Below are 18,661 nucleotides of genomic sequence, written 5' to 3' on the forward strand. Positions count from 1 at the left end.
AAATTTTGTTGATATATGTATTATAAAATTTAATTGATGTAATTGATATATGTTTTTTATATATTCATATAGATTTAGCATTTGAGAAATACAATTTTGACCCATTTGAGTATAAATTCTACGTTGTTCCGATTTATGTAAATTATGAATTAATCACCCTTTTGATTAAGGAATTATTTATTTACGGAAATTGTATTTTTTTTTAATTAAAGGTTGTATATTATTTGAATAATGATTTGAATATTTGATTAAGCATTCTTAATGTGTGCTTTAAGTGTTTACTACAAATACCGATGTTGACCCATTGAATGCTTCTAAATTAAGTAAATATTGATTTAAATATATGGTTTTGATTTGACTTTTTAATATTCAAATTCTAATTCATACTATTCTAATTGATAATTACAGTTCAATTCTATTTAAAATCTTTTAATGTTCATAAATCAAAACCATATTAGTAACTTGTTTTTCCACACCGTATATGAAGTTTTGAATTATTTAAATGCTGATTATAATTATATTATTTTCAATAATTTTATAATTTTCAATTAGGGGATTCAGTATATAAATATGTACCACAATTTTATATTTTAGATATAACCTATTATATTTGATGAATCATTATATTTGATGGCATTGAAATACATAATTTTATTTATTGTAAATACATAAATATAATTTATATTTCTACATTAGCAAGTTTAATTCCCTATTTAAGTATAGTATTATTTAAATATAGTATAGATTTATTTTATGAACATTACATTAAGGTTTTTCATCCTTATTCCCTAATTTATGAACATTACATTCGAATTTTAAAAATTCATTAATCCTAATTCCCGAATTTTCGTCCTTATTTTAAGTTAACTGACTTTCCCTAATTTATTCTTTCTAATTACAATACGAAATTCGTGTATAATTAAATACTTAACATCCATATGCTCATTCTTACACTATCAAAACTTCTTTAGAAAAAACGATTATATTTCTTTTTAAGGTTTTTAATTTTTGTTGTTTTTATATCCTCCCATTTTGTGATGTATTTTTTAGGTTAAAATTCTTATTATTAAAAAAGTGAACTTTTTGTTTATTTTTATTTTTTAACCACTAGGAAAATGGAGCCAAAAGACATCGCCATGTTGAACCAATTCCGGTAAGGGAGATTAATTATTTTCCGGTAATTTTTTTATGTTCTATATCAAAATCAAAGATTTAATGGAGATGCTGAACTATTACGGGTTTCCGGTAAGGTATTATGGAAAATACTATAATTACCGATTCTCATATTTTTCATTATTTCATTGTTCATTCATTTCTTTGCCATTTCAATTATTGGTTTTTTTATTTTTATTATTTCCGTTACATCCCTTTGGAATTAAATTATTTTTGTTATTGTTAATTATTCAGGTTATAGTCATTGCAATATCAATTTTTCCTGCTATTGGTAATTATTCCGGCTATACAATATAACAACAATTTTACATTTGTTCACATAATTCAAATATTCCATAATTGGTAATTTTTACTATTATTTTACATTAATTGTTATTGTATTTAATTATGATTATTCCGGTTAATAACCAAAGTTCCGTTTAGTTAGAATAATATATTATTTAACATTTGTTTAATTTTATCATTTCAGCTTATGGCTCCCAACTAGAAATGCTAATGTCATGAATAAAGTATTTGTTGTAAAAATGTCTTACTTTTTGTACAAGATTATATGAATCTATTTTTTTTATTCATGTATTTTTGTATTTTTCACAATTCATGTAATTTAATTGATTTTATATAATTAATCTTATATTGTTGTTGGTCAAAGTCTATTTAATAAATTTCCATGATTTTGAAACATTTTCAAAATCGTTTTAATATATTTCTCTGGTTATCATTATTGGTCAAATTCTATTTAATATGTTTCAATTTTTTTATTTAAATTTAATATCATAGGCAATTAAATCACCAATGTCAACGAAATTTAACAAATTTTTATACTTTTCAATATTATCGAACTTTATATTTTAAAATAATACACATTTAAGTGCTTATGTTTTTATTTAATACCCATTATTTTTTATTTATATTGATAACCTATTTAATAGTCATTTTATAAACAGATTTTCACTATTGTTTTTGGAAAGTTTTAATATATTGATACTATTCATATCATTAACGTTTTCAATTTTAATATTTGACTATTTTCTAATTAATCTAAAATTATTTGATGGAGAGTGGGTTGATTATGTTTGTTTTGGTCATTACGAATGTATTTTAGTTATTAGTATTCTATCATTTTTTTTATATAGCTTAGACAATTCATGTAAATTAATTTATTTTTATATGAATAACAATCTTTATTTTTTACGTGTTAAAATTTTTGAATCATATCTTGAAAGTCTTAATAATTAGTTATTGAACTTCAAAAAAAAATGGAACGTTTTTTTTATGATAATATTTACAATTATTTATTTATGTTTTTAAAATTCAACATTTACCTCTATTGCAACAATCTTTTTAGTTTTTAGTAATATTCAATCTAAACAAATTTTTCATCTTTTATATTTAAACAAATTTTAATTAACATAAATGACAAATTTAATTTATACTGGAAATTTTAAATAATTTACTTTTGATTATAGTCGAAAGTTAATAAGTTTTGTATTAAAAACGCATCAATATTATTTGACCAAATTAATATGTGGTGTATTACGTATTACAAATTTATATTTAAAAAATCTTAGATATTTACTATAATTTCCTATTTATTTTAAAATATTCATTATCTTTAATTTTAATGATACATTCCAATGATTTATACATTATTTATTTCTGTTTTTAAGAACCGAATATGACCATTTTTTTTAGTTTTAATATTCTTCAATCTCAATAAAGTTTACATCTTTTATATTTGACCAATTTTTAATTAGGCATAAAAGTCAAGAATTACCAATTCGTTCAAATTATTCCGGCAAATTAAAAACTAAACTAATAAACTAAATAGAAAATAAAAAGTTTTCATTTTTATATTAGACCAATTTTTAATTAGGCATAAATGTTAAGATTAATGTATAAAATTAAACAAAGAATTATCTAATAAAATTTATTGTTAAATAAAGTAAGGAAGCTAAAGTCTTGACAATAATTTTATGATAATTAAAAAAATTAATATTATATTGTTTAGTTAGTAAACTTATGAAAAAAATGGAAAGTTTTTTATGTTAATATTTATATTTTTTTTATTTCTGTTTTTAAAAACCGAAATTGACCACTTTTGCAACAATTTTTGTAGGTTTTAATAGTCTTCAATATCAACAAATTTTCCTTCTTTTATATTTGACCAGTTTTTTATTAGCATAAATTACAAGTTTAATGCATACTGAAAATTTAAATAATTTACTTTTGATTATACTCGAAAGTTAATAAGTTTTGTATTAAATACACATTAATTTATTTGACCAATTTAATATGTTGTTGATTACTTATTTCAAATTTGTATTTAAAAAATCTTATATATCCACTATAATTACTTATTTATGCTAAATATTCATCATCATTAATTTTAATGATACATTCCAATCATTTATACATTTATTTATTTCTGTTTTTAAAAACCGAATACTGACCACTCTTTTGTAGTTTTAATAGCCTTCAATCTCAATAAATTTTCCATCTTTTATATTTGAACAATTTTTAATTATGCATAAATGTCAAGAATTTCTGATTTTTCTTAATTATTCCGGCTAAATTAAAAAAATAAACTAATAAACTATATAAATAATAAAAATTTCCATCTTTTATTGTTGACCAATTTTTAATTAGGCATAAATGTCAAGATTAATGTATAAAATTGAAAAAATAATTAGATAATGAAATTTATTGTTAAATAAGGTAATGATGCTAAAGTGTTAACAATAATTTCGTGATAACTAAAAAAATTAATAGTATATTATTTAGTTACTGGATTTCCAAGAAAAATGGAAAAACTTTAATAATAATATTTACATTTATTTATATCTGTTTTTACAAAACCGAAGTTGACTTTTTTGCAACAATCTTTTGTAATTTTTAATAATATTCAATGTCATCAAACTTTCCATCATTTATAGTTGACAAATTTTTAATTATAATAAATGACAAATTTAATGTATAGTGGAAGTTTAAATAATTTACTATTGATTCTATTATAAAGTTAATATGTTTTGTTTTAGATACACATTAATTTATTTGACCAATTTAATATGTTGTTTATTACTTATTTCAAATTTATATTTAAAAAATCTTTGAAATTAATTATAATTGCTTATTTATGTTAAATAACCATCATCTTTAATTATCTCTGTATTATTTTAATTATATTTAATTAGTGAAGTTAGTAGAATAAAACTTTATTGCTTCGATTTAACGTAATACATTTAACTAAAAGGTCTTTGAATCGAAATAAAACAAAAGATTATTTACAAAATAATTTATAATAAAATATACATTTATTTATTTATTTATTTATTAATGTTGAAATAAAACTCATAATAACTTAAGACTCTAGTTTTATATTTAACCAGGCTGCAATGGTTAATTGTTTTTACATTGTGAAGCAAAATGACTTTTTTTTCGTGAAATGTCGAAGAAGTTTATGGTGGGATAATATGATTATAACATGTTCATGTCTTCGTTTGATTTTTTAATTTAGGTGTATGGTATGTTTGTGTAAGTATTGACTTTTTATATACACAATCTAAATGTTTAATATTTTAGTTACAAACTTATGTTAAATATTTGTGTTGGTTTAATATGTTAGTTATGAAATTTTTTGGTTGTCTATATTTATATGGTTGTTTATATGTTTTTAACCCATGTGTAACATGGGCTACTATTCTAGAAATATTTGATGGGTTAAATACTTTTACATAAATGAATTTCTCATCATCTATGTCTTCATATCCAGTAGTGTAAGTTGTGTTATTATTGTTTCCTTTGTAATATTTCTAATTTTCATGTCTTTAATATCTTTATGAACATCAAATATAAATAACCTACAATTGTCACTAAAGTTAATAGTATTTTTCTCCCGGTTTTTTAGTTTTTCTGATTTGTGTATTAAAATCCTTCATTAAGTCAACAAAATTGAAACATCATGCTCTATAAAATTCTGTTTTTATATTTGTGTTATTTATCCTTTTCATATGCTAAACATATTATATTCTATTATAGATGTCTTCAAAATTAAATAAAATGTAATTTAAAGTCAATTAACGTCTTTCAATAAGAGAAGTAATTCAAACGGTTAGTCATTTTAATATTTTTTAGTTACCCTTTAAATGTTTTTTAAGAATACATTTTTTTGTAAACGTGCATCTTTAACGCCAAAAGAACTACTTACTAGCATTTTAAACGGTAACCTTTTATTTTAAACTCGTTAATACTATATATTGTATTAAAATAAAAAATTTACTAACTAAAATATAGTAAATAAATTTTAATATGTTATTAACTAAACATTAAGCACTTGTCACAGAAAATTATAAATGATTTTTAATATATCTATTATGAACTACATTATACCTTTTTGATAAACAAATTTTCAATAACATTGAATGTATGTTTACACATTTTTTTTTCTATTTTCTTTTTTAGAAATGATATGAAACATAATTTTTAGTTATCCAATACTATTTTATTTTCTTAAAACCAATTAAAATATGTGTATACGAATCAATCTATGTTAATTAGAGGCGCAAATATATTTCTCCGTTATTTTTTACTTATATTTGGTTTACTCAATTTATATTGTTTCCATACTTAACAACAAAATTCACAAATATAGATGTGGTCCATATAAAAATCAGTTTTTTTGATAAGAGATCATACTAATTATTATTTTATATTTTAGTTTGAACAAAAATTTTCATAACACATTATACTAAATAAAATCAAAAAGACCAAAATTTTTTGGACTAATAGATTGGTTTTATAAGCCGGTGTGTCAATAATGTTACTAAGGAATATGAATCAGAAGAACGTTTTGTGTAATGGAACTAGATTGCAAGTAGTTAATTTGGGTAGGCGTTTTGTTGAAGTAAAAGTGATTTCAGATACTAATACTGGTTATCGCACTTATATAATTCGTTGTGGTCTAACGCCTTCAGATAAGAAACTTTCGTTCAAATTGAAGAGAATGTAGTTTTTTTTTCCAATTGTAGTATGTTTTGCAATGACTATCAACAAAAGTCATAGTTAATTTCAAGCAAAAATAAGATGGAGAAGATGTTCATGGCCAAGTGCATGCTTTACAGGAGGAAAATAAATATATTGGTTGTATATGGACAAGATTTAGGGAAAGTCTATTAAACTCATTTCCAAATAATACTGTAAAAAGAAAGCTATGTTTCTATAATATATTAAACCATTCTCTAGCTAAGGTCATTGTGCAATTTGATTTTGTACTATCAATATATCATATGTTGGACACACTTGTCTTCGTGGATATAAAGATTATTAATATAGATCAATAACTAAAACCAATAATTTAAGATTTATACATACTGTTGGGCTCAATGAGAACTACTAAATATTTACGAACCACTAAAAATTATTTAGTTCACCTTTTGTATGTATTAAAAGATTAATACATTATTAGTATCTTACTAATGGAAAATAAAATACGTCACTATATCAAATGGTTGTCGCATCCGGACTGTTATTAGCAGCCATATGGATATGTAGTTAGGCATACAAAAATGTATTGTTGTGCAAGTTCTTGTCATGATTTAGAACATGTTTAAGCTAATATGGGTTATTAGCATCTTGAGTTCAAGTTATAACAAGTTCAAGTCAAGATTAGAGTGTATACAAGTTATGGCTCTATGAATCGTTAACAAGTCATATAAGCCAATTGATGTTTCTAAGTGTTTAGTTATTAGCTATTAAAAAAACCAATTTATTCCTTTTTATATTAATCTTTGACAACACCGAAATACTACAAATTAAAGTATAAACCTTGTATACAAGGAAGTATTTAAGGAGTTGTAAATACTAAATTTATGATACTTTTGTTAAATAAATAGTTAAATTGTATAGACTTTTGTTCGTGTTTATTTTAAATTACACTTCAAGTAGTTCTTCCTACATCTTATCAAAGTGAAACGTACTTAAACTATCAAAAAAAAAAAAAAAAAACACGAGGCTCACAGTTGGATGTCAATCCTTACATGTTGAAGAGATAAAATAATTTGCGAATTAACTATTGGATATAGGTGAAGGGAATGTTGGGGGGGGGGGGTCCAAATGACGACTAATGAATGTACAAATTCCCGATGATATTTTAATTAACAATTCATTATATCCGGTATATGATTTAATAGACTTTGTATATCCTTCGATTTTAGACAAGTTCAATGAACTTACTTTCAAGAACGGACAATATTGTCGATTAAAATTATATATGTTTATTAGACGATTTTTATATTTCCACCCGTGACGCCCACGGGTCAATAACCTAGTTTTCAATATAACTATTTACAAATTGTTAAATCCCATACATGTTTAATTACAATATTTGTGATTAAAAATAAAAATAAAAATGAAAATATGAATGGTTTTGGTACCTCAAACGCTAGCACATGCTATTTTCGCGATGGTTGCAAAGATGAAGGGTGGCCAAAGATAGTCTTTATCTTCAAAAATTTGAAAATCATCAGGCGGTATGTGGTAGTTTTGGTGGTTGAAAGGGTGGTACGAATGTCAAGGTGGTTATTGTGTGCTCTCTTTTGGTGTGGTGTAACAAGGCGGTGGGAATGTGTCTAGGGTGGCCAAAAAACGCGTAACATGGTGAAAAACATATAGGAGAATTCGCAATAGAATGAAGCACTAGAGAGGATTTTGTTGAAGTGTTAAATAATGTATGAACAAAAACCTCATTTAAAAATGAATGAGGGTAGAAGAAGGTTGTGGGGTCGTCGACAGAAAATCTGGGATTCTGGGTGGTGCTGTCCTTGTCGTTCAACCTGCAACGTTCGTACCATCTTGTTCAAAAGATGCTTCACTTTAACCGTTTCTAGACATGGGTTATTGTTTCCTTGCTATCAAATTTAACATACATTTAATTATTTATTTATTTAATTTCAACTGTAACTTTATGTCTCCTTTGGTTTTGGGGGATTTTGGGTGGTGCTGTCCTTGTCGCTCCACCTTCAACGTTCGTACCAACTTGTTTAAAAGATGCTTCACTTTAACCGTTTTCGGACATGGTTTCTTGTTTCATTGCTGTCAAATTTAACTTTTTTTTTAATATCCGATGTAACTTTACGTCTCCCTCCGTGTTGTAATTTTCATCCAAATTAGTAATATAACTTACACACCCCACAAAAGTATCGATCGATGGCAATTGCATGAAACCTTACACAAGCATTAAGAATCATGTTCATTGCATTTACATTTTTTTGGCATTTATGTGACTTGCCAACTAACTTTGACACGAGTACTTATATGTAAACACTTTAACAAACAACTAGTCTAGTCTAGCAATCATAACCGTATTATCACTAACGGGTAAGTTTGGAGTTTTTTTGATGGTTTAGTGGGATAGGAAAATTCTTTTGTAGTTTTTGGTGGGTTGAGAAATGGTGATTCTGCTAATGGCGAAATAAGTTGATGATTAGACATGTAGCAGGTTTGGGTGGGAACCACCATCTCAGATAGTTGAACATGTCTTTTCTCTCCGACCATATTGCATGCCACATGCTTGTTTGGTGGACACGTGACAAATTAGGGTGGGATCTGCTATCTCAGATGATGGAATCACTGGAAAAACATTTTAGCAATGATATGCACTCTCGGATGCCACCTAATTATAACTTGAGCATTGGATATTAACAGGGATTAACAAAATTGTAATTCGATTTATGCGTTTGTGTAAGAGTTTTGTGAGAGTTAGAGTAATTCAAACGGGTGGCAATAACTTGGGCGATTTGCTTCTTTCTAATAATTTATACTTATACTAAAAGATTTAAATTGAGGTTTCATACTCACGAACGGCTTTTTATTTTATAAGTTACTAGATTAGATTTCTGTGTATGTTAATATATATAAATTACTAACCCCACAATAGAATTCAATAAAAAAAAATTTTAGATGGCCTATTATGATTCGTACTGATTTTGGTTAAACTCGTTTAACCACAAACCAAAATGGCAATTTAGAAAACCAATCATTCTAATCTTAGCCCATTCCAACCATAACTAAAATGACTCTCTTTTAGAATGATCCATCCTTACATGAAAAGAAAAAACAAAAAAAAAAAACAAAAAACAAAATGAAATTAACCTAAAATGTGTAGGAAGCAACGAGGATACGACACATGTACTAGCGACACTTTTGTGGACAAGGTTATTTGCGTTAGTTTACTAGAAATCAGTGTGTATAGATTGGGATGATCAATTTTATGCCACACCACCACTCTTGTGAGACGGGATGAGAGAGGAAAAATGTAATTCATTCTTAATATCCAAATTTATTCAAGCCACGTGTTTCGTATTTTTGTTTAACTAAGTTATGTACGTATAACTTTTTAAATTTTTAATCCGAACTAATATAGTGTATTGTTTCTTTAGTATCTAAAATTGCGACACCCGCCATAAATGAAATAAGAAAGAAAAGGATAGAAGCAAAATGAGTGAAACTTGGAAACAAAAGAGAAAGAAAAAGGAAAAGGACAATCTAATTAACGGCATTGGTTAATAAAAGAAAGGCTAACATGCTTGTCCTTCCTTCTTGATACCTGATCGAGAAAGCGACAACACATCCGGGAATCCCCGATCCTTTGCCGAACCTTGATTTTACATTGTGTTACATGTGTTCGTCAACCGTGTTGTTGTAATAATGTTATGGTTACGTAAACCACTGCGTTGTCCAAATTTACAAGGTGTTGTCATGACATGTAAAAAAAAAACCAATTTTATGGTATAACTTGTTTTCAAAAATGTTATGTATATAAAAGTTATTTGAGTTTAAAAAAGTCGGTGAAACTAATATTAAATGAAAAAAGTATACATAATAGACAAATTTTGTCTTTTATCCTTTTCAGTCTAAATCGCTCGTCGCTCGAACTCGTTCGCCGCTCGTTCGAAATTTGCTTGAAAAATGCTCGCTCGTTTTTATGCTCTATTGAAAACGAGCCGCTCTACTCGGTTCGATTTGTAAACAAGCCAAGCAACGAGCAAAGGTCTGCTCCGTTCGGTTCGGGTCGAATATTTTTAATTTATTTTATATATTATTATATATGAACAAATATATAAATATATAAACAAAACACATAAATATAAGCTTATAAGTTATAACTATTTGTACCCGCTTAATTTTTTTATATTCCGTCAATTTTATAGTTTTATTTGTTCAATTTAAGTTTTTAAAATACTAGAAGTTTGTTTACATGATCATTATATCTCACTTCAAACTTATTTTTTAATAAAAAATTTACAATATATTACACGTTTGTCTAAAAACTACTAATTTATTTATAAAATATATTATTTACAACCTTTAAATTTGTTTTTTATTGAAAATTTTAAAGTGAAAGAAATAAATAATGCTCGAAATCGCTCGATGTTCGATCGAAAAATGCTCAATTCGAATTTGGCTCGTTTCGGTTTTCGCTCGGTTCGAATTTCAGCCGTGCAGTTCGGTTCGGTTGTAAACGAGCCAAGCAACGAGCAAGCTTTCGCTCGGTTCAGCTCGGCTCGTGAACAGCCTTAGTTGTGAGTTGTGAACCAAAATAACTATTTCCAATAACAATTCTAACCCGAACCAAAATAAACCTTTTCTATAAATCAACCCGTTCTAACCCAAACCAAAATAACCCTTTCTATACCGTTCTAACCCGAACCCAGTTTAACCCTACATGCCACCAAACCCGACCCGCCTGTATAGCCAGGTCTAATCGTTACGATCATTAATACATATAAAGTTTTTAAAATCCTGAAGAAATTTAATGACTTTTCTATTTTGTTCTGCAATTACTTTTAAGCAATTTTCAACACACTATGATAGTAGAGATTTAATCAACATACTAGAAATTAAAGAAATTGGGAAACAATTAATAATCTTGAATAACCCATTTAACTCATATTTGTGAAAACTGCAAAACTGGACCTTGAAATACATAATCGAACCTACTTTTTTCCAATTGAAGTAATCCTACCTCCTTTTGCATCCTTAGATCAGACTTTGACGGTATAATTAAAACATTTGGGACAAATTTCAACGCGTTTTCCTGCTAACAAACGGCTGCAAAGCAACAGGTAGATCACCAGCATCTGTGATTCTCTTTTGCTTCTTTCTCGCCGCCTCGTCCTCCTTATTCTGCTCAACAAACGACCTTTTCGCCAGTTCTATCCCTTCTTGTTTCTTCCTCGTCACCTTACTCGGTTTACTCCTACCCTTCGTTTTCTTCTTTAAAGAAACATTCTTGGCAGCAGCAACAGCAGCCGCCTTCTCCGCCTCTTTTTCTTCCTTTGTGGGCTTCTCTTGCTTCCTAGTATTCCTCAAATTCCCAATTTGTGTGGGGTCCAACATAATGGACTCGGGTGGAAGCTTATCAAGAAGAACCCGCACTTCCTTTTCTCTCCTCTGTTTCAACGTCTCGTATGGGTTTGCAACCCATGAATCGAAATTGGGTTCTCCGGATCCAGGTATAAGAATCGAAGACAGCCCGCTTGAATGCCCTATGCCCAAAACATCTTCATACGGTCTAAACAAAACTTTGCTAATCTGGTAACCTTTTGCCATTGTATGAATCATGTACCGACTGTAATCCTGTGAATCAGATGTTGCCAAAACTTGTACAAACGATCCGGTTGACGCGGCAAGCATACCCTTTTGACTAAAGTCAAGTGATTTTGCCATACCGGGTAGTGTTTGAACAGCCTCGTATTTCCTTAAATCCCAAATTTTGAGTTTCTTGTCCATGCCAGCTGTCGCCATGAGATGACCGTTTGGATGAAATGCGATGGCGGTGACTGGACCACGATGACAGAGCATCTTAACTAGCGGTGCGGGACTAGTTGGCTTCCACATGCTGACTGTACCACCAGAGTGCCTGATGCGAGGACACTGTTGTAAGGGTTGAGTTGTAAAACATCTGATCGGCCAAGGCCGGTTCGGTAATTTCCAATCATCTGACCGGTGGTAACGTCTTGGTAATGCAGTTGCCCAAATTTGTTTATGGAAGATAACAGAAAGTGGTTTTTGAGGAATTGAAGCTTAAGTACAGAACCATGTTCCTGAGTGAAATAAACATCCCGTTAAAAATACAAATTAATTATTAATTATAAATAATAAGTAGATTAAAAGTATTACTTCTCGAGATTCTAGAGTACTAACCTTAAGGCAATGAAGTTCTGAGCCTGCCCTGTTATAAATATAAGTGTACCTGTAGATTGCCAATTTGATATTAATCATTATGTAATTAACTGATTATCTCATGTATATACAATAAACAAGTTAATAAACAAAGTTGCTAGTAAAAATGAGGCATTACTTTTTTTGTGCAGCAGCAAAGAACAATTCATTGTGCAAAAACACCGCATCACGAACAGTTTCCCCAACCTACAAGTATTCAAATTCAACAAAAATCAGTAACATAAAATCTTATAGTTTAACGGTAATAAAAACCTCAAAAACTGAAAAGAAAAGCTTGACCAAAACTATATACTCATTCGTTCCAAATATAATGATAGGTTGAGAACTTGAGATATAATATACCTGCATGTCTTTGATAGGTTTCAAAGTATGCAAGTCTATAATTGACAGGTGGTCTTTGCGTCCTGCTGATACCATATATCGACCACTTGAGGTGTAATCAAGTGTGTAAGGACCAAGATCTGTTCAAGCAGGTTATATAAGAAAAGTAAGCACAAAAAATAAAAATAAAAACTTCTAATTCATAAGAGCTTGAAACTGTAACAAAGAAGGTTTTAGGATTTACATTTCAAAACTGCATATCTTATTAGTGGCGACTCACATTAACAAAAAAAATGATTAGTTTTGCATGTTTGGATAAACAAATGCTGATTATAACGATATGCTTACTTAAAGAGTCCAATAATGAGTATTTTACATCAATTGCAGCAAAAGTGATTATTTAATGTAAGAAAATATATATCTTATTTAACACTTTATTAGCATACTTTAGCCTAATTTGAGACACTTTTATTTCCAAAACACAATCCGCCTCTACTTTATTCACACCAATTGCTTTCTTTTGTAATGTTTTCTATTGATTCCTTAAATAAGCAGCCTACCAATGTTCCAAACAGTAAAACATACCAAACATTTTTCTATAGTCCTCTTTACTATTCAGTCATAACTGATTATCTCCATCTGATCGTTCATCATTTAGTATCACACAATCACTTTCAAATCTTATCCTAAACACGAAACCTAACTTTGTAATATATGTGATGCTATCACAATGCATAGTACTTGAGTTTAGTAAAATGGTTAGCAACAATCAGAGTAGGTATGCAGACCTGGTAAGACAAGATCAAACTGATTCTTTCTACTGGCAACATCAACTTCATTGGCAATTGATTGTTGGCTAAACCTCCATGTTTTCTCATGATCTTCAGGTTCCAGCCGACCTTCCTCGGTTTGCATAAGCCACTAAAAAACAGTAAATGTAAATCAATCAGTTTGCGAGTAATTTCTATACATTCTGCATTACATATACAATTCTTTTTACAAACAATCAAGCAAATTAACCAAACACCACACATCCGAAAAGAATTTGTCCAATATCATTCTAGCATACAAATTAACTCAAATGCAATCTATGCAGTCGATATTGCCAATAAAATATCGGTGACATATCGGTTACTTGTTGGTCGCTTGGTAAAACATCGGTCAAAATGTCGATACCGATAAATCGCCGATACTGACCGATATATCCCAATATCAGTGTTTTTAAGTCTTAATTATCAAACTTTAGTGTTCAATGTTAATGTTTTAAGTCTTAACCAGTTCCTACATACCACAATTGTTAGTGTTGCAAAAGGTTAATTTGTTAATGGTAGGAGAGTATATTGAATTATTAGTGTTAAATTGCTATATATACGAATTTTACATGATATTAAAATTACCGATATCCCACCGATAACCGATATCTCAGATATCGGTCCGATAATTTTTTCCGCATTAACTGCTTAGCATGCAATTAGCATACACCAGAAAAAATGTAAAAACTTCACCTTTCCCGCCTTTGCAGCAGCATTTGCAGACTTCTTAAACAGATCTTCTTTAACTGCAAGCTGCCCCTTCAACTTTTTGTCTTTCAAAGACTGCAAAAATCATACTAATTTTCAAAGTCCAATTAAATAAAAAAAATCAGAAATTGGGTATAATAATAATAATAATACCTCCAAGTCAGCACCTTGACCCCTCTGGTACTTCTTTACTTTGATTTCAAGATCATCAGAAACATCCTGAAAACATCCATTATAATGTAAATTTCTTAACTTTAAACTAAACCCACATAGCCTATAGTAATTAAAATTAGTCCCAGACTTAAAACACATCGATTCATTCTGCTTTAATTGATACATAATTTGTACAGTACTGACGACATGGTAGATTATAAATTATATGACAGAAGGTTAAATACTTACATGTATATCCATTTCGAACAGATAATTAATATGGTGGCGGCGGAAGAAGACGGCGCCGGAGACGGAGGAGGTGAAGCCGGAGAAGAAGAAGAAGAAGACTAGGGTTTAGTTAAACCATGGTGTAAGTTACAAGTTAGTAGCATAAAGCCTAGCTTATGGGCTTCAAAAAGGCCCATTTCTTACTCATAAAAAAAGGCCCGTAAGGCTTTCTCAGGCCCAGCAGAATCAAGCCCATTTGTGTACCTAAACTTTTATTTACCACGGCTGTTCGCGAGCCGAGCCGAACCGAGCGAAGGCTTGCTCGTTGCTTGGATCGTTTACAACATAACCTAACTGAATGAATGAAATTCAAACCGAGCGAAAAACGAAACGAGCGATTTTCGAGCATTATTTATTTCTTTTTTATTTTGAAAATTTCAATAAGAAACGAGTTTGAAGACTGTAAATAATATATTTTGTAAATAAAATAACAAATCACTAGTTTTTAGGTAAATGTGTAATAGATTGTAAATTTTAGCAGAAAAAAGTTTGAAGTGAGATGTAATGAACATGTAAACAAACTTTTAATATTCTGAAAACTTGAATCGAACTAATAAAACTATAAAATTGATGGAATATGAAAAATTTTAAAGGGTTTTAAAAGTCGTATACTTATATTTTATGTGTGTTGTCTATATATTTATATATTTGTTCATATATAACTATATATATATAATAAATTTAAAATATTCGGGCCGAACCTGACTGAGCAAACATTTGCTCGTTGCTTGACTCATTTGCAAACCGAACCGAGCAGAGCGGCTCGTTTACAATCGAGCAAAAAAAACGAGCAAGCAATTTCCGAGCGAGCGGCGAGCGGTTTGACGGCCCTACCGAAGGAGAATAAATATTTAGTTGTTTCTTGGGTGTTATTAGGAGAAAGGAGAGAGAGGGGAGAACTGGTGTATCTAAATGGTTGAGTGGTGGGCATGTAGCATGTGACACTAGTAAAAACATACTTAAAATCTTTATTATTGTGGATGCTCATAGATTATATCATTCTTTACGTGTGACTTGACTTAAAAAAATCCAAAGAAAAGGCTATAGCTTGAGTTCACCATATTTAGAAATCTTTCAATTTTATTAGGGTTTTACAGATTTTATTAGGGGTTTACCATATTCGATTCACATTTAATCATTCGGAAGAAGTTTCATTCCACTAAATCTAACTATCTAAGTCTTAACTTTAATTCATGTGATTATGCGTCTTTTATGAATTGTATAAAGATGCGTAACCTTGTACTCTCACGTGTCAGGACCCTGATTTTAAAAGTACCACACTGTCTAGATTATAGAATATGCCAACGAAGCCTTCATATCCACGTTATTTATAAACTAAAACGAACACCGTTTCATATTTTTCTTCTATTTGAAAAACAAGACATACACCTCTCTCATATTTTGTCATCCTCGTACATGTCATGACCAAAATAGTTTGTCCTTCTCGTGAAACGGTATTTATCTCCTAGTGAACAAGAACCAGAAGAACAAAAATTAAAACAACACGACTTATCACCATCACACCCTCCAAATATCGTGAGTCATTTGTAACGTAAGCAAACCTTATTCTACTTTTTAAAATTTACACACCCGCAATGGGACTGGGTGTCAATGGTCGCTTTTGGCTTTGGTGTTTGTGGAAAACATGAGGATGATTTTTTGGATGAATGGATTCTGATGACAAGACACGTTATATAGTTTGTTTTTTTTAGCATGCGTTGTCAATGGTTGTCCATAGGTGCGAAGTTACACCTATAAATTTTTCATTGGTCAAACGTCATATGCTTAGGTGTGTTTAAACTGTTAAGACTTTAAGTCATGCATGTATGAAAGACAGAACGTACTTGAAAGAAAGAAGCTCAAATGGCTCATGGTCTCAATGTCTCATCAAAGCCATTTTTGGACTGTGTCTTCTTGGACCAGGCTAGGAACCTGTTCTACTGAAGTTGAAAACAGATTTTGCTCCGTCAATAATCTTGTTTTAAAATGGCTTAGTTACAAAGATCAGTGAGGTTGGTGTGCCCATGCAAGAACTCATAGAAAAAATTGCTTTTAAAGGAATTCAAGCTTCATATTTTTATCAACTTTTATTAATGTCTATGCTGATTCTGTTTGAATAGTTCTTTTTATAACACACAATATTAAGTAAATGACACACTAAAAAAACAATGAGTAACACCATATATACATCTCAATCTGAGTACAAACGAAACCATATTAAGAATTTAACATCCACCCATGTCTATGATTGATTCCGCGTGTAGACTCACCAACTCAACTGGCTCGAAATCTGATCGGAAGGGGAACATTTCACAAGGGGTGTCCTTCAACTTGACCTTTCCGATCATCTTGTTCCCTTGTTTGAACTTGTAAAACATAAGTGTATTGTAATGCACCATAACGCTTGTATCCGAATCATACAACGCCTTAAGTGACTCCATTTCATTCTCACTTTTAACAGCAACGTCCAGTTTCTCCCACGCTCCATCCGTCTTCATAACCCAAGTATCGTAACAACCATCTGCATTTGTTGATTTACAAACCAACCCCAACCTTCCATCGTACTTCACAAGCACTATAGGTGGATTTGAATAGGCTGATTCATCATAAGGAATAGGAGACGAAAACACTTTCCATTTTTCTGAATACGCATCGAATTTTAAAATGTCATTGTTCCATAATAACATGTAGATCGAACCGCTCACTGTGATTGGTTGCGAGTCAGTCAAGGAAACAAGATGACCAGCCAACTTTACACGCTTTAGTGATCGCCAATCCCACGTCAACGAGTCGAATATATCACAACTATACATGGTGTACAGCTTTCCCTAGGACCATCTAAAATCACTGCAACAAATTTAATTAAAAAAAGAAACGTAAGTCGCTACATACATTATATATATATATATATATATCATTAGTTAATCTGCAGTCTTATAACTTACACTTCCAGAAAACAATGATGCAACATTTAAATTCTTAATTAAATCACTAAAAAATGCATGTTACTATATTAAGCTATGCTGGTTAGCTTGTTTTGAAACACCAACTTTTTATAAAACTTAATCTAAATTATTCTCTAAAAACATTATATTAGTTATAACAAGCGAAGGAGGGGGATCGAGAGAGACTTACGGGTGGTCAGAAATTCTGATAATCTTGTAACGTAATGGCTTCGAACCCATCACTACAATCGCAAACTTCCCTACTGTTTCGTTTTGTTTAGGATTTGGCAATGCCAAAACCTGCTTCGTCGTAGGTTTGCAAACATGGTAAAATTCTTTGTTGAATTCCATTGGATCGTGGGATTGAAACACCATAATTCCTTGATCCGACGTCGCAAGAATTCTAGCATCATATGGAAGAAAGGCAAGATCGAGGCTGCTTGATCCAGGAGGCGGTGCAAACTCTTCGATGTACGTCAAACCTCTTCTCATATTTTGTATGTGATAACCAGCCACCATCTTGTTATTTTTCTTCAACTGATCGACAACATACGATTCGTTTGCGAGTGTGTTAAATTCTTTGCTAACACAACACATGATGTCACGAGATTTCAAGGTTGATCTTGACATAATCTCGCTGAACATCTCGCTCAAAAGCTCAGTAGCCATATGTATGAGAAATACTAGCTAGATTAACGCTTGGGGATTTAAAGGGATTATAGAAGAAGAACAATAAAAATTATATTTTGGATTAGAGGTATGGAGTCTGGTCAAATTTATAGGGAAATTGAAAAACCTTGGGTGCCAAGTTTTGTTGTGCTAAGGATTAATATAGTTATTTTTAAAATTTTAAATACGGTCACCATGAATTAAATGTATTCGTTTTTAAGTTACTTTTGCGCGTCTTTGTAATTATTAATTCTTTTTCTTAATTGGTTTTACAATTTCACTGCAAGTAACCTCAATTTAATTTGTTAGTTTAATAATATATTTGTTTCTTTTTATAACTTTTAAAGAAATTCA

At 29.8% G+C, this 18,661-nt stretch overlaps 2 protein-coding genes and 1 pseudogene across 3 annotated transcripts; all 3 read right to left on the reverse strand.

Annotated features, from left to right (window-relative positions):
- Positions 1-11,020: 11,020 nt before the first annotated feature.
- LOC143555217 (putative U3 small nucleolar RNA-associated protein 7) lies at positions 11,021-14,985 on the reverse strand (annotated as a pseudogene). The gene is made up of 8 exons (XR_013139166.1): positions 14,655-14,985; positions 14,406-14,471; positions 14,238-14,327; positions 13,521-13,653; positions 12,754-12,872; positions 12,530-12,597; positions 12,373-12,421; positions 11,021-12,272 (listed from the first exon to the last, which is right to left on the reverse strand). The product of XR_013139166.1 is annotated as a putative U3 small nucleolar RNA-associated protein 7 (transcript).
- Positions 14,986-16,918: 1,933 nt separating this feature from the next.
- LOC143555223 (uncharacterized) lies at positions 16,919-17,506 on the reverse strand. Its single transcript, XM_077044811.1, has one exon. It carries the CDS (start codon positions 17,504-17,506, stop codon positions 16,919-16,921), a length of 588 nt encoding a protein of 195 aa, XP_076900926.1.
- A 318-nt stretch (positions 17,507-17,824) lies between these two features.
- On the reverse strand, positions 17,825-18,307 carry LOC143555224 (uncharacterized). Its single transcript, XM_077044812.1, has one exon. The coding sequence runs from the start codon at positions 18,305-18,307 to the stop codon at positions 17,825-17,827; it is 483 nt and encodes a 160-aa protein (XP_076900927.1).
- Positions 18,308-18,661: the final 354 nt, after the last annotated feature.

Source organism: Bidens hawaiensis, unplaced genomic scaffold (assembly GCF_021521415.1).
Source record: "Bidens hawaiensis isolate Kalapana, Puna unplaced genomic scaffold, B.hawaiensis_p1.1 tig00018026_1, whole genome shotgun sequence".
Classification (NCBI taxonomy): domain Eukaryota; kingdom Viridiplantae; phylum Streptophyta; class Magnoliopsida; order Asterales; family Asteraceae; genus Bidens; species Bidens hawaiensis.